Source organism: Heteronotia binoei, chromosome 2 (genome assembly GCF_032191835.1).
Source record: "Heteronotia binoei isolate CCM8104 ecotype False Entrance Well chromosome 2, APGP_CSIRO_Hbin_v1, whole genome shotgun sequence".
Taxonomy (NCBI): Eukaryota; Metazoa; Chordata; class Lepidosauria; order Squamata; family Gekkonidae; genus Heteronotia; species Heteronotia binoei.
The window spans coordinates 57,973,257-58,000,166 of NC_083224.1; the positions used below are offsets into that span (position 1 = coordinate 57,973,257).

The 26,910-nt window shown below is 40.6% G+C and overlaps 1 protein-coding gene across 1 annotated transcript in view; it reads right to left on the reverse strand.

The window, feature by feature from the left end:
• Window positions 1-26,910, reverse strand: part of KDM5B (lysine demethylase 5B) — a 100,275-nt gene that overhangs the window by 51,816 nt on the left and 21,549 nt on the right. Inside the window, exons 5-13 of the mRNA XM_060231078.1 lie at window positions 23,233-23,289; window positions 17,969-18,103; window positions 12,945-13,041; window positions 12,285-12,394; window positions 11,493-11,651; window positions 9,721-9,840; window positions 7,798-7,956; window positions 5,170-5,351; window positions 3,996-4,158 (exon numbers count right to left, since the gene is read on the reverse strand). Of these exons, the coding sequence (XP_060087061.1) occupies window positions 3,996-4,158; window positions 5,170-5,351; window positions 7,798-7,956; window positions 9,721-9,840; window positions 11,493-11,651; window positions 12,285-12,394; window positions 12,945-13,041; window positions 17,969-18,103; window positions 23,233-23,289 (1,182 nt within the window). The remainder of the gene's footprint in view (window positions 1-3,995; window positions 4,159-5,169; window positions 5,352-7,797; window positions 7,957-9,720; window positions 9,841-11,492; window positions 11,652-12,284; window positions 12,395-12,944; window positions 13,042-17,968; window positions 18,104-23,232; window positions 23,290-26,910) is intronic.

A 26,910-nucleotide genomic window follows, 5' to 3' on the forward strand; every position in this document is an offset into this window, starting at 1 on the left:
TATGTGTGAAAAGGATCTAGAGGTCTTAGTGGATCATACGCTGAACATGAGTCAACAGTGTGATGAGGTGGCTAAAAAGGCATATGCAATTTTGGGCTTTATCAACAGAAGTATACTGTCCAAATCACGTGAAGTGATGGTATCACTTGACTCTGCTCTGGTAAGACCTCACCTGGAGTATTGTGTTCAGTTTTGGGCACCACATTTTAAGAAGGATATAGATAAGCTGGAACGGGTCCAGATGAGGGCAATGAAGATGGTGAGGGGTCTGACCTATAGGAGCTGGGCATGTTTAGCCTGGAGAGGATGAAGCTGGAAGGTAATATGATCACCATCTTCAAGTCCTTGAAGGGCTGTCATATAGAGGATGATGAGGAATTGTTTTCTGTGAATACAGAAGGTAGGACCAGAACCAGTGGGTTGAAATTAAATCAAAAGAGTTTCTGGCTCAACATTAGGAAGAACTTCCTGACCATTAGAGCAGTTCCTCTGTGGAACAGGCTTTCTCTGGATGGGGGGGGGGGGGGCTCTCCTATCTTGGGGATTTTTAAACAGAGGCTAGACGGACATCTTACAGCAATGAGGATCCTGTGAATTTAGGGGGAGGTATTTGTGAGTTTCCTGGAGTTGAACTAGATGACTCTGGAGGTCCTTTCCAACTCTTATGATTCTGTGATTCTAAATCCAGCATTTTGTTTTCCACTGTGGCCAAGTACATGCCTCTGGGAAGCTCATAAACATGACATGTGGACAAAGGAGACCCGATAGATGTTGTTTACCTTGACTTCCAGAAAGCTTTTGATAAAGTTCCTCATCAAAGGCTCCTTAGAAAGCTTGAGAGTCATGGAGTAAAAGGACAGGTCCTCTTGTGGATCAAAAACTGGCTGAGTAATAGGAAGCAGAGAGTGAGTATAAATGGGCAGTCTTCGCAGTGGAGGACGGTAAGCAGTGGGGTGCTGCAGGGCTCGGTACTGGGTCCCATCCTCTTTAACTTGTTCATAAATGATTTAGAGTTGGGAGTGAGCAGTGAAGTGGCCAAATTTGCGGATGACACTAAATTGTTCAGGGTGGTGAGAACCAGAGAGGATTGTGAGGAACTCCAAAGGGATCTGTTGAGGCTGGGTGAGTGGGCGTCAACGTGGCAGATGCGGTTCAATGTGGCCAAGTGCAAAGTAATGCACATTGGGGCCAAGAATCCCAGCTACAAATACAAGTTGATGGGGTGTGAACTGGCAGAGACAGACCAAGAGAGAGATCTTGGGGTCATGGTAGATAATTCACTGAAAATGTCAAGACAGTGTGCGTTTGCAATAAAAAAGGCCAACGCCATGCTGGGAATTATTAGGAAGGGAATTGAAAACAAATCAGCCAGTATCATAATGCCTCTGTATAAATCGATGGTGCGGTCTCATTTGGAGTACTGTGTGCAGTTCTGGTCGCCGCACCTCAAAAAGGATATTATAGCATTGGAGAAAGTTCAGAAAAGGGCAACTAAAATGATTAAAGGGCTGGAACACCTTCCCTATGAAGAAAGGTTGAAACGCTTAGGGCTCTTTAGCTTGGAGAAACGTCGACTGAGGGGTGACATGATAGAAGTTTACAAGATAATGCATGGGATGGAGAAAGTAGAGAAAGAAGTACTTTTCTCCCTTTCTCACAATACAAGAACTCGTGGGCATTCGATGAAATTGCTGAGCAGACAGGTTAAAACGGATAAAAGGAAGTACTTTTTCACCCAAAGGGTGATTAACATGTGGAATTCACTGCCACAGGAGGTGGTGGCGTCCACAAGCATAGCCACCTTCAAGAAGGGGTTAGATAAAAATATGGAGCAGAGGTCCATCAGTGGCTATTAGCCACAGTGTGTGTGTGTGTGTGTATATATATATATATATATTTGGCCGCTGTGTGACACAGAATGTTGGACTGGATGGGCCATTGGCCTGATCTAACATGGCTTCTCTTATGTTCTTATGGTCTCATTTGGAGTACTGTGTGCAGTTCTGGTCGCCGCACCTCAAAAAGGATATTATAGCATTGGAGAAAGTTCAGAAAAGGGCAACTAAAATGATTAAAGGGCTGGAACACCTTCCCTATGAAGAAAGGTTGAAACGCTTAGGGCTCTTTAGCTTGGAGAAACGTCGACTGAGGGGTGACATGATAGAAGTTTACAAGATAATGCATGGGATGGAGAAAGTAGAGAAAGAAGTACTTTTCTCCCTTTCTCACAATACAAGAACTCGTGGGCATTCGATGAAATTGCTGAGCAGACAGGTTAAAACGGATAAAAGGAAGTACTTTTTCACCCAAAGGGTGATTAACATGTGGAATTCACTGCCACAGGAGGTGGTGGCGTCCACAAGCATAGCCACCTTCAAGAAGGGGTTAGATAAAAATATGGAGCAGAGGTCCATCAGTGGCTATTAGCCACAGTGTGTGTGTGTGAGTGTATATATATATATATATATATATATATATATATATATTTGGCCGCTGTGTGACACAGAATGTTGGACTGGATGGGCCATTGGCCTGATCTAACATGGCTTCTCTTATGTTCTTATGACATGAAAAATAAGATTCTTTATCCATTCTGTGTGCCCAGCACCTGGTATTCAGAGGTATGCTGATTCATATGTTCAGCTACTGTTGCACATAGCTAAAGTCTGATTCTCAGTGGATTAGTCTACTCCTTTTTAAAAAGCCATCTAAGCTAGTGACCACCACCAGTTTTAAGCTAGTTAGGAAGTAATCACAACTATATGCAATCAAGGGAGAACTACTGGAATTTATGGATGCTGCCATCTGATTTACCTTCATGCACCAATTTCTGAATGACATGACAAGTTGTTCTTAATGTGGGAGAGGCCCACTAGGCACAGCTTTGTATTCAGATCACAAAAATGTTGCCCAGCAACAGAGCAAGCTGCTTTGTACTGCACTCCATGCACTGTTATCCCAAGCCTACCTTTTCTGATGGTCATGGAGAACAGAAATGAGCCTGGGGGATCCTCTGAGGTTCATGAAAGCTAAAAATTAACAACGTCCATATTCATGGCACACCACAGTTATTTATGTCTGAACTACAAATTACAGTTTGTTCTCTCCTCTAAAAATGAAAACACACAACCTTATTTTAATCCTAGCATAGAGGGCAGATAATAGACCATGGTTTGGAGTCCAGACACAAGGAGTTACAGTTTGCCACAAAATGAGAAATAGTTTCTGAGATGGACACAAGGATACAACAGCATATGAAGCCCAAGGACTCCACAAGCTTTTTCATATGACAGATCATGGTTTGCCATTATGTATGATGATTGCCATAGTGAAGGTATTCCACTGGAATGAAAAATCAATTCAGATCATACAAAGAACCTTCATAGGAATAAGATTTTGCATCCTATTCAGAATGTCTTATATTAAAATTTTCATCCTGGTATAATGTTTTCTACCTGCATTCTTTCACAGAAAGCATTCTAAAGAGCTCCTACTTAATTTAAAAAGTTACATCAGAACTGGCTCAAGATCACATGATTTCTGCCTGACAATTATGATCTGCACAAAAAGCAAGCCATGTCCAACAGAGGGATGTGCAATCCCCTATTGTTATATTAGATTTAGACATCAGGGTAAAAATCATGGATTTTAAAAAAAAAGTTAGCTAAAAAAATCACATCTTTAGAGGCTTGCTCAAGCAGGCTCACAAAGAAAAACAACATAATTTAACAAGCCATTAAAATTGAGAATGGTTATGCTCATTTTTCAACTAAGTATCAATGAATGGCCCTGGCCTTTACATCATACCTAGATTCTTGGGGGGCTGGGGAGTGTTGGAGAATTTTTTGTAAACCAAGACAGCTAATGGTGAATGTAAGATGTTTCAGATAATGCCAAATAACCACAAAGTAATTTCCTTAAAGTTTGAATATTGAATATTGTGCCAGAAGGGCTGGGTGGAGGGGAAGAGGAAGAGAGAGAGATAAATGACATACAGGCACGCCATGAGACATTAGTGTATTGGGATTCATAATTGTAACCAGCTGGTGTAAAAGATCTGGCTGAGATTCAAATAGCTCAGGAGCTAGCTTCTTCATCACATCTTCCAATTGCTCGGCTGCGTATCCTGGGGCTCCATACCATGTTTTAGGCTCCCCCCTGCAAACAAATTAAAACAGATAAAGCTAAGTAGATAAAAATATTTTAAAAGGTAAAACTGAATAAATAAGTCACCATTTTGTAGGCTTTCAGTTTATAACTCTGTATCACAGACAGGTTAAGACAGGGGTATTGAACTTATTTGTTATGAGGGATGGATTTGACATGAATGAGACCTCAGGAAAAAAACTACAACTTCTAGGCAACAGTGCAAGAATAGAGAGACTGCCATGTATAGTGGTCAGTATCTGCCTACTATCTGGAAAGTCTAAGTTCCAAATCCCCAATCAAAGGAAAATGTGAAAGAAAAATCAATGGAAATGTTGTGCTGGGTGAACTTGGTCTGGACACACTCTTAGCCTAATCCTGGTTGTTGTTATTCCTTTTCTGGATCATGAAGGCATGAATACAGTGAAAAGGGGGAGGCAAATTCAGTTGCACCAAGGAGAGCCCTGGCATAACAAGCCAATAAAGCACTCTCTCTCTCAGTGGGCCAAGGCAAAAAGTTCAAACCTTGAATAAAATGTTGTCCATCTTAAAAGTGCTTTCTTTGTATCTCTCCTGTGAGATCAATGGAGGAACTGGACAAAGAAAATTCTCCCTCCTTCCCTCCCTCCCCAGAAAATGAGGAGGGGGAGGAGCCTCAACCAACAGAAAGAGGAGAGGCTTGGCTCAATAGCTCTGCAGTTATGACTGAAAGAGCCTGGCAACCCATGTGCTTTCAATCACACAGCAGAGCTACAGAGCCAAGTTCCTCCACTGAGACTCCTCCTCCTCCCTCCTCCCTTTGGAAAGAGGGAGGGGGAAAGAGGGAAAGAGAAGGGAGAATTAAAAAACTGCAACCGAAGGAAGCAGGTGAGGGAGAAGGAAGCAGGCAATGGTCAGTTGCTGGTGGGGTTGACTGGAGCCCTCTGCAGGATGGATGTTTGACACCCCTGGGTTAAGACTATTCCATATCGATAGGAAACATAATTTCATCTAATCATCCTGTTTGGTTCACTATAAACTCACCAATGCAGATAGTTAATAGAATAGCTCCAGTGATCTTCAATATGCCAGCAAAATGAAGAAAAACACATCCCTACGTATAGCCAGGGCAACTTCATTCCACATATATCAGCAGTTATGTGAGCAAGGACAGACTGTTCCATCACAGGCATATTGTTCAAATTCCATCCACTATCAAGATACTCCTTAAAAAAAAAAGTGAAACCCACAGGTCTAAAATAAACCAAGAGAAAAGAGCAAAAGAGTTTTCTAAAGAGTACTTCTCCCTAATATAAAACTATATGAAAAACCATCAATTTGAATGTTACTACTGTGCAGCAGCTCGTTCCCTTCTAATACCATGAAAATATGATTTCCATATTCTTCCTCTTATAAAATCAGCAAGATGGTTATCTGAGGTTGGAAATGCCATAGCAGCTATCTCTCACAATCTTTGTACTCACAGTATATCTCTGAACAATGCAATGTGTACTACGAGATCAAATGTGCCAAAGTCTGAGCATGTTACTCATTCCCACAAGCATTTGCCTCAATTTGTTCACCTATATAAGCTCCACCCCTATGGACTGAGAATGTTTCATTTCTGGGCAAGGGAATTGAGAGACCTGTGGTGGAACAGCTCCAGAGGTTCCTGGATGACACGTTGCACTTAGACCCATCCAGTTTGGCTTCCACCCTGGCCATGGGATGGAGATGGTGCTAGTCACCCTCACAGACAATCTTCACAGGTGGTTGCATCAAGGTGCAACAGTGCTGCTGTTATTGTTAGATCTAACAGCACTGTTTGCCATGGTCAACCATGATTCGCTGACTCACTGCCTTGCCAATGCAGGAGTGGCACTGTTATGGCTTACCTCATTTTTCCAGGGTCTTGACGGAGGATGTCAGAAAAAAGAAGGTGACACCTAGACACCCCTAGATGTTTGAAGTCCCTCAGGGGGCAATCCACTCTCCAATGCTGTTTAATATCTATATGCACCTCCTCATCCAGCTGGTGCAGAGCTTTAGACTGGGTTCTCATCAGTATGCAGATGATACCCAGCTATATCTGTTGATGGACAGACACTGCCCCATTTATTTTGGCCAGAGGGCTGGAGGCCACAGTTGGATGGTTGAAGCAGAGTCAGCTGAGACTGAATCCGTAAAAGATGGCGATTCTGTGGCTAGGTAGGGGAATGGACTCAGGGTTGAGGTATAAACTCCTCGTTTTTGTACACTGGTGCCAACCATCAAGGGCCTGGGTGTGCTTCTAGATGCTTTCTTATCAGTGGAGACCCAGATCACAAATATTGCCAGGCTGGCATTTCTCCAGCTGTACCACATCAGGCAACTGGCAGATTTCCCATCTTGTCCTGACCTGGCCATGCTAATCGCCATGTCCAGAATAGAGTGGCCCTTGTTCTTGCCACAACCGCACTAACAGTGCACATTCATGCAGTGTTTCCCTAGCTGCACTGGATGCAGGTTGAATACCAGATCAGGTTCAAGGTTTTAGTACTAACTGTTAAGATCCTAAACGTCTGAGAGCAACATACCTATGGGACCACCTCTCCTGATATACCCCCAAAAGAGCATTAAGCTCTAGAAAGAAACTTCTGGTGATCCCGGTCATGAAAGATATCTGGCTATCCTCAACCAGAGCCAAGGCCTTTTCTGCCCTAGCGCTGGCCTGCTGGAACTCTCTGCTTAATGACATCTGTACCCTGTGGGACCTTATGCAGTTCCACAGGGCCTAGAAGACAAAGATGTTCCACCAGGCCTATGGTTGAGGACAGCAACAATTTGTCATCAAGCCTGGCCTCTTCCATCTCCTCTCTCCTCATGGGGAAATGTATTGGAAACAGTCTTAAGCGCCATCTGAAAGAGTTATATTTTGTGATTGTCTTAGCTGTTTTGATTTGATTATAAATGTATGTATTGAAATGTATTAGCTGAAATGTTGTTCACTGCCCTGAGCCCTCCCCTGCAAGCACAGGGTGATCTATAAAGCAAATAAATAAATGTTCAAAAAGCAGTGTTCCTGATCAGGGGGTTGAAGGCTACACATGTACAATGAATTTTTACTCACGGGAGGAAAGAAAAGGAGTAAGGAGTAAAGGAGTAAGGGTGTATTCACCTAGTCACTGTGCCCACACTAAGATGAATGCTGATAAACAGGGCACTGCGTGCTCAGTTCTATTCCCCCTCTACATATGAACACACATGAAACTGCCTTATACTGAATCAGACCATTGGTCCATCAAGGTCAGTAGTGTCTACTCAAAATGGCAGTGGCTCTCCAGGGTCTCAGGCAGAAGTCTTTCACATCACCTAGTATCTGATCCTTTTAAGAGGAGATACCAGGGATAGAACCTGGGACCCTCTGCATGCAAAGCAGAGGCTCTTCCTCTGAGCCCTGACCCCTCCCCATGTTGCCTTCTGCACAGATATGCCATGTGCACAGTTCTGCACATTTGGAAAAACGGCACCACAGATGGAAAAAAAATGCAAGTACAAACTCAAAGTATACCTCATGTGTAGAGGTATACAAGGTGACGTCAGTCTGGCTTTTCCATTACTTAAGTTCCATAAATTTCATACATGTTTCTAACAACTGACATTCAAATTAGTCTAGAACTAGTTAAATCTTACCTCTTCTTCTGGTCTTAATTTTATTTTCCCCCCTCTCACAGGAAACCCACTGCCAAACTCCTTTGAAGCAATATCAGCACCATATTCCACTGTGACATCTTCTTCAATTGTGCTAACGAGGCGCCAAAACTCTTTCTCAACCAGTTCTGTAGGCACCATCTGGACATGAGACAGACAAAATATTACTTACAAGCAAATATATGAGTCAAAACAAAAATACCATGTCAAAACATTTGTGAATATAAAAGCAGCAAATGAAACAATAAAGAGGAGAAAGAGAATTCAAATGTTTCTATTAGTACACAATACAACAAAGATGATGCTAGAAAGGAAACTATACATAAGTATGGAGATGGCAGCAAAAACCAGGAAAAGCACCATTTTTGTTTTCCTTTGGACCACTTGAACTTGTATATAGATACCCAGAAGTCCTTCAGTGAATGTTCAAACACAGACCAAACAGGTGAAGAATGCAGGGAGTCAGCAAATGCTCCAGGAATTCCATATTGAACACCAGTGATGATACCACCACCCAGGCTTACCTGATCCTGCTACTCAGTGTATTACTTATAGAGAATTATTTCCCCAAATGTTTCTCCAGCTTGAATTAAACAAGATTCTGGGCACAAAGTCAGTATTCAGCAGACCAGTCTTAAATGTCAGGCCTCAAAGCTAGTTACTTTGTAGGTGCATGCACAATTCTTTAAATGTTTACTTCTTAGTGACTGCTGTGAACTGAGAACATCCAACCAACCAGGCTTCTGTTTGATATTTTCTTGACTATTTCTTGAAAACATTTCATGTGGTTGTTGCTGCCACAAACTCATTGATTTGCTGGGGGAGGCAGTTGAATTTGCAAGTGACTCCACCATAGTTGGTATTGTGTTACAGGTGAAACCAAATTTCATTCTCAAGGGGCAATATGATACTGTACAAACACGTGGTATCATCAGCACAAATGAACCAATACTACATGCTGGGACAGTGCTTTATGAAAACAGGTGACCTTTTCAAGAACACTTGTCAAGAAATCTCACAAATGTAAAGCTGATTCTGAATCAGACTAAGGGAAATTTGCTTATCAGTAGCACAGAAAAAGAAAGTTCCCACTTCTTTTTACCCCCTCCTCTGCCAAATCATATTGCTAGAGTAATATTATATCATAGATTCTAAGGGGCATTAAGAGATGGACATGAGAATCACTGATTATATCAAACATTCTTTGCAACAAATGGGTTTCTTCCTCCTCAAGCACATGCTACTCTAAGAACTGGTTAAATATTAAGAATAAAATATTTATATTGGTACTGTGAGATAGTATTTTGGCATATTTTGTTAAAGCTTTTCAACTGTGTTTTTAAAGAAATCCGAAAATGGGGAAATACTAACAAACATCCAAGACACTCACATGAAGGAAAATATTCAAAAGAGGAAATAGACCCTTCTCTGAGGCAAACTAAATGTTACAGGGCAAGGATCATTCGTCAAAATGTGGATCATACTGAATTCATATAAAGCAGAGAAGTGGGGGTTGAAAATGTAGCATGACTGGCTTATTTGTATTCCACTCCCTGCAGTGTTCCCCAGTCAGTTTTATCTAGTTGAAGTTAGCATCAGTCTTAGAACCCAACCAGCAAAAAAAAGGTTATACGAAGTGGTTCTGGGTGTGAGGAGGAGAAATTATTCAACACCTCCCTTCCCAACTGTCTATTCTGCTCTGTAGAACATCCATTCAGACACACATACGCTCACTTGCTTTACAGAATTCAATGTCAGCCCCATTCCAACACATAGGCCCGTCACCATGACAGGCCACCTAAAACTCATAGCTAAGAATTCCCTTTATAGTTTTTTCCTGGAATGTATGCTTTAATGATCCTTGTAATGGAGTTTGTTACAGACTTAATGAAAATATTAACATACGTGCACTGGCATGTTAAAATAATCTGACTTGAATGCATCTGCCATTTCTCCAAATGTACGGAGTGTATAGTCTCGCGCTGCCTGTTCAAAACCAAATGCTTCTTGTGGTTTACTACATTCCTGTGCAATTAAAATACAGAAATTATTAACAGAGAATGAAAAACAAATACTGCATGTACAATTAGTATTTAAAGTGAGTTTTATAAAGATGGGTCAACCAATTTTACGGTATGATAGTAGGAACTGCACATTATAGTATGCTGGTGTAAAGGAAGGACTAAAACGACAGAAAGTGCTGCAATGGGACTTGCATTTATATTTGGATGGATCTTTTGGTTCATCAAAGAAAGGTAGCAGTGTTAGTGATCTTCCTCAGCTTGCTCCACTGCACTTCTTCCGCCAATGAACAGGAAAGTGGCCGTAACATGGATCAATCTTCGCTGCCCCACCCTGGCCTGGAGGCTTTTTGTCCACAGGGATCCCACAACTTCCTGCAGTGCCTCTTCAGCTTTCACAGATGGCTGCTATCGGATGAGGATGGCAAAGACCTGCTTCTAGTGCCTTCCAACTGTGCAACCAGAGGATCCAACCCATTCTCTCCAATCTCCGAAAACCAGTAAAATCTACTGACAAAATGCTTGCTGCCAACTCTGGACAGATGGGGTTACCACCAGTGCCAGTGTTATCATCCAACCATAACCATGGGGGTTCAGTCACTCAAAGCTGATGATCCATGCAGAAAATCATGGATTGTGTCTGTGTGTTTGGCGGGGAGGGGGGAGGGGGAGATCATGGTGGCTGTGATATCCATCAATCAAAATTTATTACAGTCCATGACCAGAATATAAAAATAACTTAAAACATTCATGTTAAAAATATAAAATCTGTACATTGATATAAATCAACAAATACAATCCAACAACACCTCAGGACGATATTAATAATGATGATGATACAATATCATCTGAATTCCAATCAGGCAGATATAGAAATTTTCACCACTCCAGCTGAAATATAATCAGTTAAACTATCCCCCTCAACCATCTTCTTCAATATTTATTTTATTTTATTTATATCCCGCCCTCCCCGCCGAGGCAGACACAGCTGATATCCCAAGAAATCTGGATAGTACGAAGTTTCATCACTTCAGAACAGAACCTAGCTACTTTCTGAGTAATCTCCATATCATTATCAGACAAGAGTATAAATACCTAAATTGGAGGTGTTTGAACAGTGTTCAAGTAATAGAAGAATATAGACAATATGAATCTCATTACAAAAGGGACAGTGGAGAAACATGTCTTTACCTCTCCACAATTGCAAGGACAGTCTCTCTACCAACAGAACTTTATGATATCTGCCCTCAATAACTGAGGATGGCAGAGTGGAAAATCAAGCAAGGGTTAAAAGGCTCTTTGGTTATTATTTTCCAAGGTAAATAGGTAAGTGACCGGCATAGAAAGATAACTTTTATGAGAAATAACAATATAGTTTGATACCCCTGAAATATCAGATTGCCACTCAATATCTTCAACTCTGTCTCAAGGCTTGCCTAGCTAAATCATGGTGGCTGTGGTATGGTTAACCACTCAAATAGTGAGGCAGATCACCCATAAAATTGGGATAGAAGGAGGGGATGCAGACATTAGCCTTCAAAGTACAAACATACAAAAAAACCCTTTTAAGGAAAATATTAATGTCCTTCTGAGATTTTTTTGTTTTAACCATTTTTGAGACCTAAAAATACAAGCATTTCATCCACTTGCTGTTACCTGAGCGAGGCACTGGGGACATCTCCAGTCCCCTTTGGGAACATCATGAAGAGGTGGAATTAAGCAAAAAGTATGGTAACTATCATCACAGCCATCACACAGGAGCAGGCGGTCCTCATCATTACCACTACCACATAAGAGGCACACATACAAATCCACCTGTAAAAAGGTGCCCAAGCAAAAAAAAATGGTGTCATATTCGTTGTTGAAGATGTCATATTTCGTGCTGGATATTCCTAGTGAATATATAACCAAGCAAGGTCCGACTTAAGTCTGTCCTATTTTTGATTAAATATATTCCAGCCCTTTGTTTTCAGGAATAAGCACATATAAACATCACAAGATTCTTAATGGCCCAGTTGTTTGGCTAATAGACCCTTAAGAATATACCCAAATATACCAAAGTCAAGTCAAGAAGATCTAATAAAAAGGTTTTGCTTACCAAGAATTGTAAAAGGCTCTTGCACCCCATCTTTTCAGGTAAAGAAACTGCCATGCTAAATAGCAAGAAGGAGCCCACAACACAGACTTCAAATGGAACAACTAAGAGTCAAAATTAAAATCTCATTCTAAATGAATGAGGTTAACAGTGAAGGATCATTGGTCAAGTTATTTACCAAAAAAGTAATCTGTGCCTAGTTTCAAATTATTCCAGTTTATCACTTTTTCTATTCTAGCCAAAAATAGATACGACTATATAATTTTATATTCCACAACATAAAATCCACTATGTTTTAAAAAGCTCAGTGTTTTCTGTAATCAGCATTAAGGTCTATAAATAAAAGTACTCACTGCATTAAAGCTCTTCTTAGAACGTCCCTTTGGTTTTTCTCTGTCAGTTTCCCAAATGGTCTGTTTTTTCTCAACAGCTTCCCGCTTCACTATGCCATGATATTCTTTATCTGATACAGCAAAAAGCAATTTAGATAATATTACTATTAAAGGATTTGTAACAATGTTTTGAAAATATGACTCCTAACCAATGAAAGAAATCTTAGTCAACTGTGCAAACTGTAATTGATCAATTAAATGTGCATTTGTTTACACATACAGGGGGGAAAGCTCTTTTGTTTCCTGTAACACATCTTTAAAAAGGCATTCCTGCCTAGAAGAGGAAATGTCTACGCTAAATCAGTTCCCACTACCTACGTATGAGCAGTTTTTGTAAGCATCTGAATTAACAATAGTGAAATAACTGTTTAAAAATACCCAGGAGTCTGCAAAGATAATTTTTGTACTTACTATAAAGGCTACTGACGTTTTAAAAAGAAAATATTGGTAACATTCAGTATATTATTTTAAAAGGTTTTGGGATTTTTAGATCTATACAACTTTGAAAAATACTATATCCAAATTAATTTATTTACACTGCTATGCTAAGCTACAATTTGGAGTTTAAAGTAAGCTCTATAAATAAATAGTAATTTTATAATTTCTCGTGGATAGATTTACCATTGTCAGGCTTTGCAGGGGTGCTTCCCATTCTGCGTCTCAAGTTGTGAGTCTTGGTTTCTGCAGTTTCCCCTGTTTCAGTCTTAATGTTAGTAATCTAAGGAAAAGTAATGGAATGTAATTAACTATTCATTTTAATGTTTACTTCAGTACTAAGGTCATTAGAGTAGTGATTGATACATTACAAGAGGCTGTCACTGGAAGGGTCAAAGTTGGAAAAAATAAAGAACCCACCCAACCTCACAAAAGCCCCTTCCACTTGAGTTATACTCTCTTTGGATCCCACCCAAGCTGGGGCATATTTGAATGGCATATCCCACACTTCTGACTTTGTACGTCAATACTAAATCAGAAAGGCGTGTGCTGTTTTCCCCAGGGCTGGATCTAGGGGGGACAGAGGGGGGTGCTTGCCCCAGGGGCCGACGGAGGGGGGGCACCAAATTGGGTATGGAGTCCATTGTATTCTATGGGACTATAAGACAGAATGGCCCATAAGGGGGTGTCATTTTTTAATTTTGCCCCCCCCCCTCAAAAAACATGTAGATCTGGTCCTGGTTTTCCCTGCCAACAGACACTAACATTGCTACGTAGGGTTCTCTGTGTACACTATAGCCAAGAAGATCGCAATTCACATTAATTTTGATGGCACTTTCTAGAATTATTGAAAATGCTAGCTTGAAGTACATTTGTGTTGGCATACCACATCAAAATCATAAGAAACCAAAAAGATGATTGGCAAAGTAGCTTCGATAGGCTTGCACCAGAAAGCCTGCAAGATTCAAGGATTTTCAGGGGTGTCAAACTCATTTGTTACGAGGGACAGATCTGACATAAATGGGACTTTGTGGGACCATGCATGTCATAAAATGTAATGCCAGGTAGCAGAGATATAAACTTTTTGGAGGAGGAGAAGACTGCAGATTTATACCCCACCCTTCTCTCTGAATCAGAGACTAAGAGCAGCTTACAATCTTCTATATCTTCTCCCTCCACAACAGATACCCTATAAGGTGGGTGGGGCTGAGAGGGCTCTCACAGCAGCTGCCCTTTCAAGGACAACTCCTGTGATAACTATGGCTAATCCAAGGCCATTCCAGCAGCTGCAAGTGGAGGAGTGGGGAATCAAACCCAGTTCTCCCAGATAAGAGTCCACACACTTAACCACTACACCACGTGAAGAAAAAGCACAAGGATCACAGCAGAAGCTAAAAATATAAAATGCTCTGAGCCTAGGAAAACACGAAATAGCTGGGCATTGCAAGCTCCCACCCCAAGGGTCTACTCAGGTTGGCAATGGCTCTCCAGTGTAATATCCCCCTTTGGCTGTGGGTTCCAGGTTAGAGTACTCACTAGGCAGAGACAAACTGGCTCAGAGCATCAACCCTTTATTTGCAAGGAGACAACTCCAGCAAGCAAGCTGGCCATACAAATGCTGGAAAGTTAAATTACTTGAGCTCCACTCCACTGCAATACATTGCAGCACAGACGAAGTTGCAAGGAAAATGTGGCTTTGCAAATTTACAGCTTTGCAAATCCAGAAGAACTTTCTGCTGAAGCAAGCAAAGACAAGGCAGAAGCTGATGGGAACTTCAGCAGCCTCGGGGCTTCAAAAGTTGAGGACAGGAGGGGGAAGAGAGGGAGAAAAGAGCAGCAAGTTTGAGTAAAGCTGGTTGCTGTAAGTAGGGGTGTGCATTCGGTTCGGCCTGATTCAGCTGTATACGGAATCGCATACAGCCAAATCCAATTGGGGCCCATTATGCGGGAGCAGAGTATGGCTCCCCGTATACTTCCGTATAGATATTCGGAAGTATACGGAATTCAATGCAAAAGGCAGGAAAGGGGCTTCTGCAACCTCAGGGGAGCTGCTTGCCTCCTTTCCCGCCTTTGGTAGCCTTTTCCCGCCTCTCCCATAGCCTCCCTGGGATTGGGGGGGAGGGGAGGGGGAAGAGGAGGGGGAAGAGGAGCCCCAGCAGCCAATCCAAAGCATGCATTTGCAAAATGCATTGCAAATGCATGCTTTGCAGGGCTGTTGTGTAGCTGATCCCCCAGCCATCAGCAACATTGTTGTTCTTTTGATCTTTTGCTTACTTGGGTAACTAAGTAAGCACTGTTGTCTGGCCAATCACAGAGCAGTGCTATTTTTTGAAACTGCTCTCTGTAGGGCCAGAGAACCTTTTTAAGGAGTCTGCCTGGCTGGACTCCTCCCTTGCTGCTGTATTGGTGTGTGTTGGTGTGAGAGAGAGATTGCGCTGTTCTGGCCCTTGGCCTCAGCTGCTGCTGCTCTCTCTCAGCCTTACCAGACTTGCCTGGAGTAGAGAAGATGTCTAAGGTAAGACAGTCCTAGGGTTCATGTTTTTATTTTAGTTGGTAAAAGGACTTTTTAAGACTCAGAGTCCCTTTACTTATCCAGATTTGGGTGGTGGGTAGCTTATTTGGGGTTAGGGTTAGGGGGTTCTGCTGGGGGAGGGGGCCTGGGGTGGGGGGTTTTTGCCAATTTGCCCATATCTTACTTTAGTGAGAGGACTTTTAAAAGTGCAGTGTCCTTTTACTTTTCCTGATTTGGGTGGCTTGGATTTCTTGGGGTTAGGGTGAAGGGGTTTTTTGGGGGGGGGAGGGGTTGGTAAAGTTCCTGTATTGTTAAAAGTTAAGTTTTTTATTGTTTTAAAAGGATTCTGTGTTTGATTTGTTGCTGCTGTTGTTCCTTTTCTCTTCTGGTTCTTGGAGGGGGGGCTGTTTGGCCTAATTTTCATTGTTTAAAAGGCCACTTTTTAACAGTTGAGTTTCTTGGCCTTCTCCCGTTGTCCCTTTTCCTGGTTCTGGTTTTTTTTTGGGGGGGGGGGGAAGCTGGCACCTGGGTGAGAGACCCAGAACCAGCAGGCTTGTTGTGCTTGTCCAGCTCTCCCCATGTTGTTTGGGGCAGGGCTGGAGAACTGGCATCTGTAGATTGTGTGTTCTGTGGCAGGGAAGCTGGCACCTGAGTGAGAGACCCAGAACCACCAGGCTTGTTTTGCTTGTCCAGCTCTCCCCATGTTGTTTGGGGCAGGGCTGGAGAGCTGGCATCTGTAGATTGTGTGTTTTGTGGCAGAGAAGCTGGCACCTGGGTGAGAGACCCAGAGCCAGCATGCTTGTTGTGCTTGGCCAGCTCTCCCCGCGTTCTTTGGGGCAGGGCTGGAGAGCTGGCATCTGGGTTTGCTGCAGCCAGGTCTTCAGAGCAGACCTTGAGCCGATTGTGTTTTGTGTGGCAGGGTTCATAGAGTAGATAGATGTATATAGTGCATTTGGGTCCTATAGAGATTCTCAGATGTGAAGTTAGGTTTGGCTTTGGGTGCCCCAGGAATTGGACCCCCTGGCCCAACCTTTTAGGGACTTGGGGGGCTTGTAGGGGAGAGTCCCCTGCAGGTCCCCTGCAAATTTGGGGGCTCTCCCTCAAACCCCCTCACCTTCAGGCGGCTTCAAATATACCCTATTTGCCATTGATTTCAATGGCCCATAGGGTATAATGGGGCCGTATATTCGGAAATAGCCACGCATCTACCGTATATGCAGCTATTCCGACTACAAAATTCAGAAATATACGGGATTCCATATTTTTCCCCCGTATACTTCCGAATCCGTGTACTACCGAATTTTTTTTTTTTTGCACATCCCTAGCTGTAAGTTTGACACCCTGGTATATACATAGTGTAAGAACAGTGAGTTCCCCTCTGAATAATGAATGCACTAAGGATGCAGTCCGGAGAAAATAATGTTTCTTAAGGCCTCTTGATGTTAAGAGGTATTAAGCATATCTAACTTTATAGAAATTGTACATGGAGAAACACTGATAAGTAAGGTTGCCAATCCCCAGGTGGAGCCATAGGATCCCCCAGTTTGGAGGCCCTCCCTCTGCTTCAGGGTCATCAGAAAGCGGCGGGGAGGGAAATGTTTGCTGGGCACTCCATTATTCCCCATGGAGACTGATTTCCATAGGGTATAATGGAAAATTGATCTGTGGGTATCTGGGGCTTTGGGGGGGCTGGTTTTTTTTAGGTAGAGGCACCAAATTATCAGCATAGCATCTGATTCCTCTCCTCAAAACACCCTCCAAGTTTCAAAAAGATTGGACCAGGGGGTCCAATTCTAAGAGCCCCAAAAGAAGGTACCCCATCCATTATTTCCAGTGGAGAGAAGGCATTTAAAAGGTTATGGTCCCTTTAAATGTGATGGCCAGAGCTCCCTTTGGAGTTCAATTATGCTTGTCAGACCCTTGCTCCTGGTTCCACCCCAATGTCTCCTGGCTCTACCCCCAAAGTCCCCAGATATTTCTTGAATTGGACTTGGCAACCCTACTGGTAAGTCACAGTCACTTTTACTGCTAGTGCAATGGAAATTATAGGGCTGGGACTTATGACTTCCTTCTGCTAAGTGAGCAGCTTTCTTCCAATGGAACAAGTCTCTTTACTTAAGCAAAGAGAGTCATGTTATCTAACTAACTGGGTCTGGCAACAACTGAGGTAAGTTTTTAGAGCGCTAAACATGTGTAAATTATTAATATTAAAATGTGAGCATCTTCTCATATTATGAAGAAATGTACCGTATATTTTATTGATTTAAGTCCAACACTCTGTGTCACACAGTGGCCAAAAAAAAATTGAAGCTGGCTATGCTTGTAGCCGCCACCACATCCTGTGGCAGAACCTGGCTTCAAATCTTGGTTAGGTGTAAATGATTGTTAATCTCAACCATAATAAATCCTGTGCCAACATACCACTGAACTGTGATTAAGGCAGGAATGAATTTGCTCACATGAGAATAAGACTTGGGTGGAGGGAACATGTAGTAACAATAGTATGCTCATCTTCTCTTTATTCCAGTTAACATTATGCCTACTAGCCCAAAGGGAAAACTGTATACAATTCTTAGTACTGCAGGCAGACTCTAAACACAGGATCCCCTGAAATATTGTGGTTACTTCATCCTCTAGAAAAGGAATTCCACATTTTTAAAAATTTGTTTGGATTACTGCATTTCCATACTCAACACACCTCTGTTTTCATCCGTTTTGCTCGACGTGCAGGTGGACAACTTTCAGACAGCTGAACAGATTGTCTTTGAGGAATATCATGAGGTTTGTATTCCTTGTCCTTTGTATCACTGGCAAGATCTGGCTTCTGAAGACACTAAACATGCAAGCAAAAGGAAAATTTTTCTCTATATGTCTTAATAAAAAATTGTTCCAAAAGGAACAATTCTGCATATTACACCACACCCCCTATCACCACCATTGTTTAACTCAGGGGGGTTTTGTAAAAAAAGTTTCCAGCAGGAACTCATTTTCATATAAGGCCACACTCCCTGATACCAAGCCAGCCAGAATTGCATTTCTATGCTTTCCTGCTAAAAAAAAAAAGGCCTGGTTACAAGTCTACTGAATGGATTCAGCTGCACTTCCATCCACTAAACAAACAGCCTTGTTCCAGTGCAGAAAGGGAGCTACTGGATCCAAACTTATTTAAAGTATTTTTAATTCCTGAAAGAAAATAAATACATAATGCATATTTACTAAAAATGAGCTATGGTAGCCAGTGGTATTTTCTATGCTATTATATATGGCCAATATAAGACATAACATTTATTACTGAAAATAATGGAGAACATATCTGTAAATAAAATAATAAGTTAAGCTTTTAAATATGTGCTTCATATAGTTTAGTTTTAATTTATTCAATTTGTATCCCGCCCTCCCCGCCAAAGCAGGCTCAGAATCCCATAAGGATCTAGAAAGGTATTCTTGTCTATTCTGAAAATTCAGACAACCTGAAAGTTTTAGAGAATTACAGAGTATGTCAAACAGATGGCAGAAAAATAGATTTTTAAAAAACTTCACACACAGTCTATCTTTCTCCCCAACAGGGACCTAATTTGGCTTATGTCGTTCTGTCTTTCATTTTACCCTCATAACAACTTGATGACATAAATTAGGCTGAGGGTATATGACTGGTCCAAGGTCACCCAGCAAGTTTCCACAGCAAAGTGAGGATTCAAAATTGGGTCTCCTTGATCACAGTCTGACACTTGAACCACTACAACACATCAGTTCTCTTACGAACATTTATATTTAAAGTACTCCACAAGTGGCCTGAAAAACTATTATTGGCAAGCTTACCAGTTTTGTGCTTGCCACTGATAATGAAATCTGAATGATTAAGGAAAAGGAAAATCTTGAGTGTTCTTAGTTTGGCAAGGAACTTACCGGTATTCTATATATAAAGCTAGAAGAAGTTTTAAAGATAAATCAGCATGCCAGTGATTGAACCTTTTGAGGTATAAATATCCTGGACTTGAGGTATAAATATCCTGTGAGAATCAATCTTCTCACACACACACAAAGGAAGGAAGGAAGAAAATAAAAGAATAACAATTACACTTTTAAGTTAGATCAGGTGTCCCCAAAATGGTACCCATGGGTGTCATGACACTGGTCTGCTCTCCTCCAGCTAGGAAGCTGGGCTCAGAGGAGAGCATACACTGGTGCGCCATCCAGCTGCTCTAAGTTTCCCGAGTCTGAGTCCTGGGAAGCTGAGAGCGGCAGGGCAGGTGGAGGGGACACCCAGCAGCGCCCTGTAGGCAGCCGCCTACCTCACCTACTCCCACCCACCGGCCATGTCTTTGACCTCTGCTGGCCTAGATCTTACAAGGATGGGGCAGTAAATATCCTTTTGTATAGATCACACAGACATGCATGTCACAACACCCACTATGATAGCATATTGTTTAGATAGATAGATAGATAGATAGATAGATAGATAGATAGATAGATAGATAGATAGATAGATAGATAGATAGATAGATAGATAGATAGATAGATAATTTTATTTATATCCCGCCCTCCCCGCCGGAGCAGGCTCAGGGCGGCTAACAACAAACAAGAGTTTGGGATATTTTGTTGCAAAAATTTGTTCTTTCAAAACACAAATGATATTGTTTTCTCCACAAAGAATATTCCAAAAGGATAACTAAAAATTTTTGTAATTCTATTTTATTAAACTGAAACATTCCATGTGCTTTTAATTTTAACATTTACTTTTACAACATGCATACACTGAGGTTTTCTTTTCCTTGGTGGGATGCATGGCATCTTTGGAAAGGTAAATTCCTCCCACTCACACTACTGTCAGATGTATGTGAATTAAGCAGCCTTTCACTTCTAGATGAAGGAGGCTTCCTCAGTATGAGACCTAAGACAGTGCAGGCTCACAGAAATGAGTAGCTGAACTTAGCTAACATAGCCTAAACCAAACTATAAACAATTAATAGGAAAAAAGAATGGAAACAAGAACTTCTGCAGGGAAAGTGATGACTTGCCAAGAATTCTATGAGATGGAAAGTCATTAACTGTAGTAAGCACAACTAGATACTCTTCATTCTACCAAATAAAAGAGGTACAAAGTCATTAGGATGAAATAATCTAGAACAGAAGCCTGGGAACCGTATCTCATTCCTAGACCACTCCTTCCTTCTCTTTGTGTCTATGGGAGCAGGTTGAATGTTTTGCCTCAGTGTCAGATAGTTCACTTATGTCTTGATCAGCTCAGGCTCACAGACAGGGAAGCACAGAACCTTAATCAATCTCCTGTTCTCAACAGAATTTTATTTTCAAACACAAACAAATTTTTCTGAATCTTCTATATGTTCCAATATCTGCAATTGAATCTACCAGCCTTCTCATTAACCACTTAAAAAGGTAGAAATATTGAAGGAAAATTGGCAATGGGCTGTGTCTGAAGAGTATGCAACCTTCATTGGGAGATTCTCATTTATGTAGGAACTGCATAAAGAGAAGTCACTTCAAGGCAGACTGAGAAAAGAGCTTTCAATGTTTTGGTAGCATGACTACTTGAATGCCTCTTCTTACAGCTATATGCCCAAAATTTAGCAAGAATTTTGAAAGAATTAAACAGAGGGGCAGGGGGGGAAAGCATGGCTACTCTTGAAGATGGCCTAAGTTGAGAGCAATGGCTTGCCTTGCCTCATGGGAATGAAGCCAGGAACGATTGTGGACCCAAGAAGGGAACAAATACTAGCTCAGCTATTGCTTGGATGCAGAACTGAAAAACACTATAGATAGAGTAAATTCCCCAAGAGTTTCACTTCATAGGGCGGGAAAATCTCATTGTTCAAAGAACTGGTTCTCTTTGCACTGTATTTCACACACATTGTAAAAGAAATGTATATGCAAATACAATCTAATGACAAATGTATGTATATGACAAAGAAATGTATATGCAAATACAGTCTAATGACAAACTATAGGAAAGTAGTTCTGAAGGAAAGGTCTTTATGTAAAGCAGCAACAGAATCAAGAGGATTAGGGAATGACAAAAACAACTGTACAAAGCAGGTACTAATGGAAAAAACGAGGCATATTGCGTTAGGGAAAAGGACACAGAGGCTGGAACTGGCATTTGTGTAATCATCCAATTATTACCATTTTCATATGTATATTCCAGAACACAGTTGCATCATTTCTTGGGCTTAAATGTATCAGATAATGTTAGCAATTAAGTATAGCAAAAGATTAGGATGATGCTGAGTTAACAGTACATGAAGGCAAAACAAATTATATCAGCAACGTATATTGACATAGGAACCTAATGTGCATCTGCTATATCTTCTACCCAGATTTTACATATTATGAGGCACTTAATTAACATATGAACATTCCATTCTTTAGGCATTCTTAGCAGTGAAGTATGGAGCCATTCTAATAAAAGGGGTTGATTTTTGGAAGAACAAGATACAATTATGGTAAAACTTCAAACACAAATACTTTGTGAATTGTGTAGAAAGGTCCTTGGAAGAATAACACTCAAGCCTTTTGACCATATTTGTTTTCCAGAAAGTCACACACAGCTAACCCTGCTATGAAGTGTTGTCCAATGCAAAATGTGGCACATATTTAAAACCACATGATGGTAGCATAATGCTAATCAGACAAGATGGATGCATACCAAGGTTCTGTATTTACCTATCCTAGTTCATAAGCACAAATGTCATCTAATATTTCAAATGATCAGAATATTGATATTTTATCAATTCCAAATTAATGGAAACCATTGTGCACTAAATCTTAACGCCTTCAAGATAACCAAGCACAACAAGACTTTTGTTCTGAAGCCAAATTCAATCAACATTCCAGAGTTTTCAACCACACACACATATCAGTGCCAATTATTCTTCTGGATCAATATCCTTCAAACAAGATTCAATTGAGATATAGTTGGAGTAAGGAGGTGCTCTGATCAAAAAAGTAATGGTCCTATATCCAACAGCATTTAACAGAAGCCTTGCATTCTATCTTGCCAAAAATAATGATGCTTCCATTCAGATATCAAATATCTAAAATAATGTACAATACTGGTTACATCTCTCCCATCAGCATGAAGAGTTACAAACCCTACAATACCAGCCTTCTTCTGACCTGGCTTCCTTCCATTCTTCTATAAAACTCACTTTATCTCCGGGCAATCCTATTCCTCCTATTAACCTATAGGTCCTGGGCCTCCTTACCCACCTTTCTGTGTTCAATCTCCCTTAGTATTAAGAATTCTTTTTCTTCAAAAGCCATATGATGTTCAAGAGTCTTTGGTACCTTTACATGCTGAGCTGGACAGAAACATGGTATTTCCAGGGGCTGAAGGCACTTAGAGGAAAGGTGTATATATAATTTTTATCAATCCCTCCCAACTGCAGACCCCCATATCATGCTCAGTGCCATTCATATGGGCCCCTCTGACTTCTGAAGGATTCTAGAAAACTAATGTGGGCTGCGACTGGAAGGATGAGTCCATTCCATGACAGGAGATGTGCTTTGAACCCAACCCTATATGCTTAAAAACTGTTTCTAAATGTAACAAACCTTCAAGCTTGCACAATGCAATACAATGATGCTTTCACGTAAGACAGAATGATATCAAAAAATGCTGAGACTGATTTAGCTAACACACACTGTATTTCTCCAGATTAGTGAATCTGATACTTACACAAGGAACACTTGGGAATACACAGATAATTAAAAACATACAATACAGGCCTGGGGTTTTGATCAAGGGAAAACATGTCAAGGCAATAAGTTTGCATAGACCTATTAGTTAAAGACATAGCGGGCAGCAAAGCCAATAACCAAAAACATTCATTGTTATTCCACATCATAGAATATGGAGTTTAAATATTTTTATAAGATGAACAGGCAACACTTCTGATCAAAGACAACGAAAGACTGTCATTCAAAAAATTATAGTGAACATACCTTTTCCAGAACTGCATCATCCACTAAACACATCAGTTTGGAACAAATGTCAGGTGCCTATTTCAAGAGAGAGCTTGGAGAGTTACACTTTAAAAGAACTGTGATCTTGTGAAGTGAAGTCTGAAATATGATTTCCTGCTAAAGTGGGCTTCTTCTAAAACTAAATTTTCTTTTCAGAAAAACCAAGACTATCAGGATATCTAAATCAGGACTAAGGTTTCAGAAGACTGTAGATATTCAGGAAGCTGTTTTAGGATATAACTAGAAGATCTTCCCTCTTTTCATGTTCCTACTACAAATAAATCTGAGAATTTGTATAAACAAGGCCAAGTAAAACAGCTCCCAAAAAAGAATACACAACCTAATCTTCAAAGCAAACGCAGTCTTACAGATTAGTGAAAATTAACTGTGCTATTTCACCACAAGTTTGGGTGTAGGCTAGGGATTCCCAACATGGTGCCCACTGAGACTTTTCCCGATGCCCACCAAATGTTCTGCCCAACAGGGATTCTGATAAATGATGCATGTGAAAGAAAAAATTTTAAAATAATGTTCTCATTTTAAAAGACATCCAGTTAAACAGAGCATCTGTCTGAAATGCTGAAGTGTTACTCTTTGTATTATGTATAATTTCACTCCCTAACATTTTATGGTTGGCTTTGCCTCATGCAGTGGCCATTTTGTGGTTGTGTCTATTACCCTTTGTCAGAATTTGAAAGGTGCCCAGTCTAAAAAAGGCTAGGGTCTCATCTATTAGGCAATATGAGTTTATTACTAGAGATGGACACGAACTGGCACACAACCTAAAGTTTGTGATGAATTTTTGCCAGTTTGTGGTTTGCAAAGTGAAATTCGTGGCAGGTAAACTTCCCAGCATTCCTGACAGTCTGTGAATAGAAACACTTCCAGATAGACTGTCTCTGCTCAACTGAAATGTTTACCCAGCTGCAAAGCAAAACGGGAGCAGAACCTGGAGGCATGTAGAGCAGCATCCAGAGGAGTCCCCCTGTGACTTTGATGTCTCTAGCTTGTACAGGATCCATCCTGTACACTCCTGAACCCTCCAGAATCTGCATCTATTAAAATGACCACCTGGTCATTTCCCCAGAAAGCACTTTCCTGGGATCATCTAATGTGGGGGATCATTTGGGGACCGACTCTGTAAACCCAATCCTCACCAAAGGGCAGGTAAAGGAGAGTCAGCTGGTGATCCCCTGGCATGTTTGGTGTCTCTAACATGCTGGGGGGGGGCATTCTACCAAGTTATGAGTTTGTGGTTCACAAACTGGGCATGCTGTGAATCAAACCGCATTTCCTGGTTTATGCCCATCCCTATGTATGGCATATAATGACTTTTTTTGGGGGGGGGGGGGGACAAATACTTTTATTCAGAAATATTTTGTTATGTTATTAGTGTTTTCACAAAGCAATAACCAGAATTTCAACTAAGCTCAAGATACGGATTTTTAAAATATGGGTTTATTCTTTTTAGAGTTTTATTAGAAAGGTAGAGAATAAAGTGTTGAATGCAATACCTTTTGTATACATGTAGATAAGTATGTTATTATAACACTATAGAAGGTACAAAAAGGATGCTTAACATATTTATTATATTCTATGTTAAATTTTACACATCCTACTTTACAACTTCCTCAGGGAATTTCTAGTTACAGTAGTCAATCAAATAAGAAAACTGTCAGAAAAGAGAATCTGTGTATTTTTAAATTATTGTTAAAATATTGATATCTTGCCCATTGTTATAGCATGTCTTTTCAGCTAAAGCTCTCTCTTTCACAAGGATTACTATTTCTAATGCTAAGCTAAAAGCATTCCAGCTGCTGCAACTGGCTCTCTCAAAAATAGTATCTACACATTAAATAGCTTTCCTGTACTATAATCAAACCAATATAATAGTGGAGTCATATTTATCTCAAAGTGTAATATTTCACATATTCTCTTATGAATGTGACTCAAAATTCAGGTTCTGTTCTTATGACAGAAGGCTGGCTGTTCAGCTGAGACAAAAGCATTTACTGCCTCATTCACACACCCTTTCCAGTCCATAGGCAGCCACGCTTTTTGCTTGATACACACTGACTTTGTTGAGTTGTCTTCTAACTGGTAGTTTTGTGCATGCCAACATCACTGGCTTATATGTATTACATCATACTTCTAATCCGAACAGAGCTGAGCAGCAGAGAAAATTTATGACAAAGACCCTATCTTATTATGAAATTGATAGCAATAAAACAGTTTTCTATACAAACTGAGTATGACTTTCTACTGATTTCATATTTCTCCAACATTGCTAGAACGCAATAGCTATGCCTGTGTTAGAGAAACAGCCAGAGTTCCACTCTGCATTTATTGTACTGATTACTCCCATGCATTCATAGACTTCACTACAGGCTAACCTAGTAAACAAATTATACAGTGCTATATAGTCCCATAGAGCAGTGATTTATTGAAGTGTCTGTTTCTAAATAAAGTTGCTAGAACATTTAGATTTACCTCTAAAATGCAAGCAACTTGCAAATTGTTAAGAATAAATGCAGGATATTTTGAACTTCACTGCCCTCAAAATGAGGAACCACCTGAATGTAACAACTTCACTGCCTGAAATACAAAGAGCTGGATCCCACATATGTGTCTCTATTAGAAGCAGATCTGCCCCCACCTTCCCCTTGCAGTTCATGTGATTCCACAAAAAGACATTGGTGGTGGTTGAAGAATTCACAAAAAAATAGCCACATGAATCAGGAGGCTGCAAAGAATGAGAGGACACTGGGCAAGTTCATCCCCTTCCTTAACATCCCCATGCAATATACCAAAGCAATGAGATTTCTTTGTACCTGCAGACATTAGACTCTCTGAATTTCTCTTTTTGCCCCTCACCAAACTAGAAATGTTGTTTACCATATTAAACAGGTTCTTATGAAGTAATAAAACCCTAGTATTTTCAATCTAGCATTTTGTTCCAATGACTTTTATCCAATTTCTCCAGTAGATATTGCCGAAGTGCCTACATTTATTGACAACCTACTCCAGAAAAGTAATTAAAGCCAAATCTAACTTGTGCATTTTCATTTTGTTCAGAATGGAGAGCAGCCTGATCATGCTTCTCACCTGCAATCTTACATCAATGTCTAACATTTCTCAACCATCAAAGTCTAACTTTTCAAGATATGCTGTTGTGCCAAGTCAGGAGAGCAGGATACTGCCCCTAATAGGTTATTCAAGCATATCATTTCAAAGACAGATTGTCAGGTACCAACTACTCAACTATCTCAGGAACTCTATGTTTGCACCTTAAAATCCTACAATCAGGAGATCAAAATTAAAGCCCTCAGTATTGTTTAATAGAAAGAAGGCCAAGCAAGCTCTAGAAACATAGATTTATGTTTAATATAAAGAAATGCATATTTTATGAATATATTAAGACAATTCGAGAAGCTACAAAACCAACAACTACTGCTTTGTGATAATGAAAAAAACTGAGCTGATACAGATCACTTTTGTTTCTAGTTGACAAGGAATATTAAAGTTTCTTGATAAGCAAAGAGGGCAAAATTACTAAACAGCAGCAAACATTCAGGAAGTCTTATGACTGCATTCAGACATTATGCCAAAAGGTATTTAAACTCCAATACGATGCAAGGGCACAAACACAGCTTATTT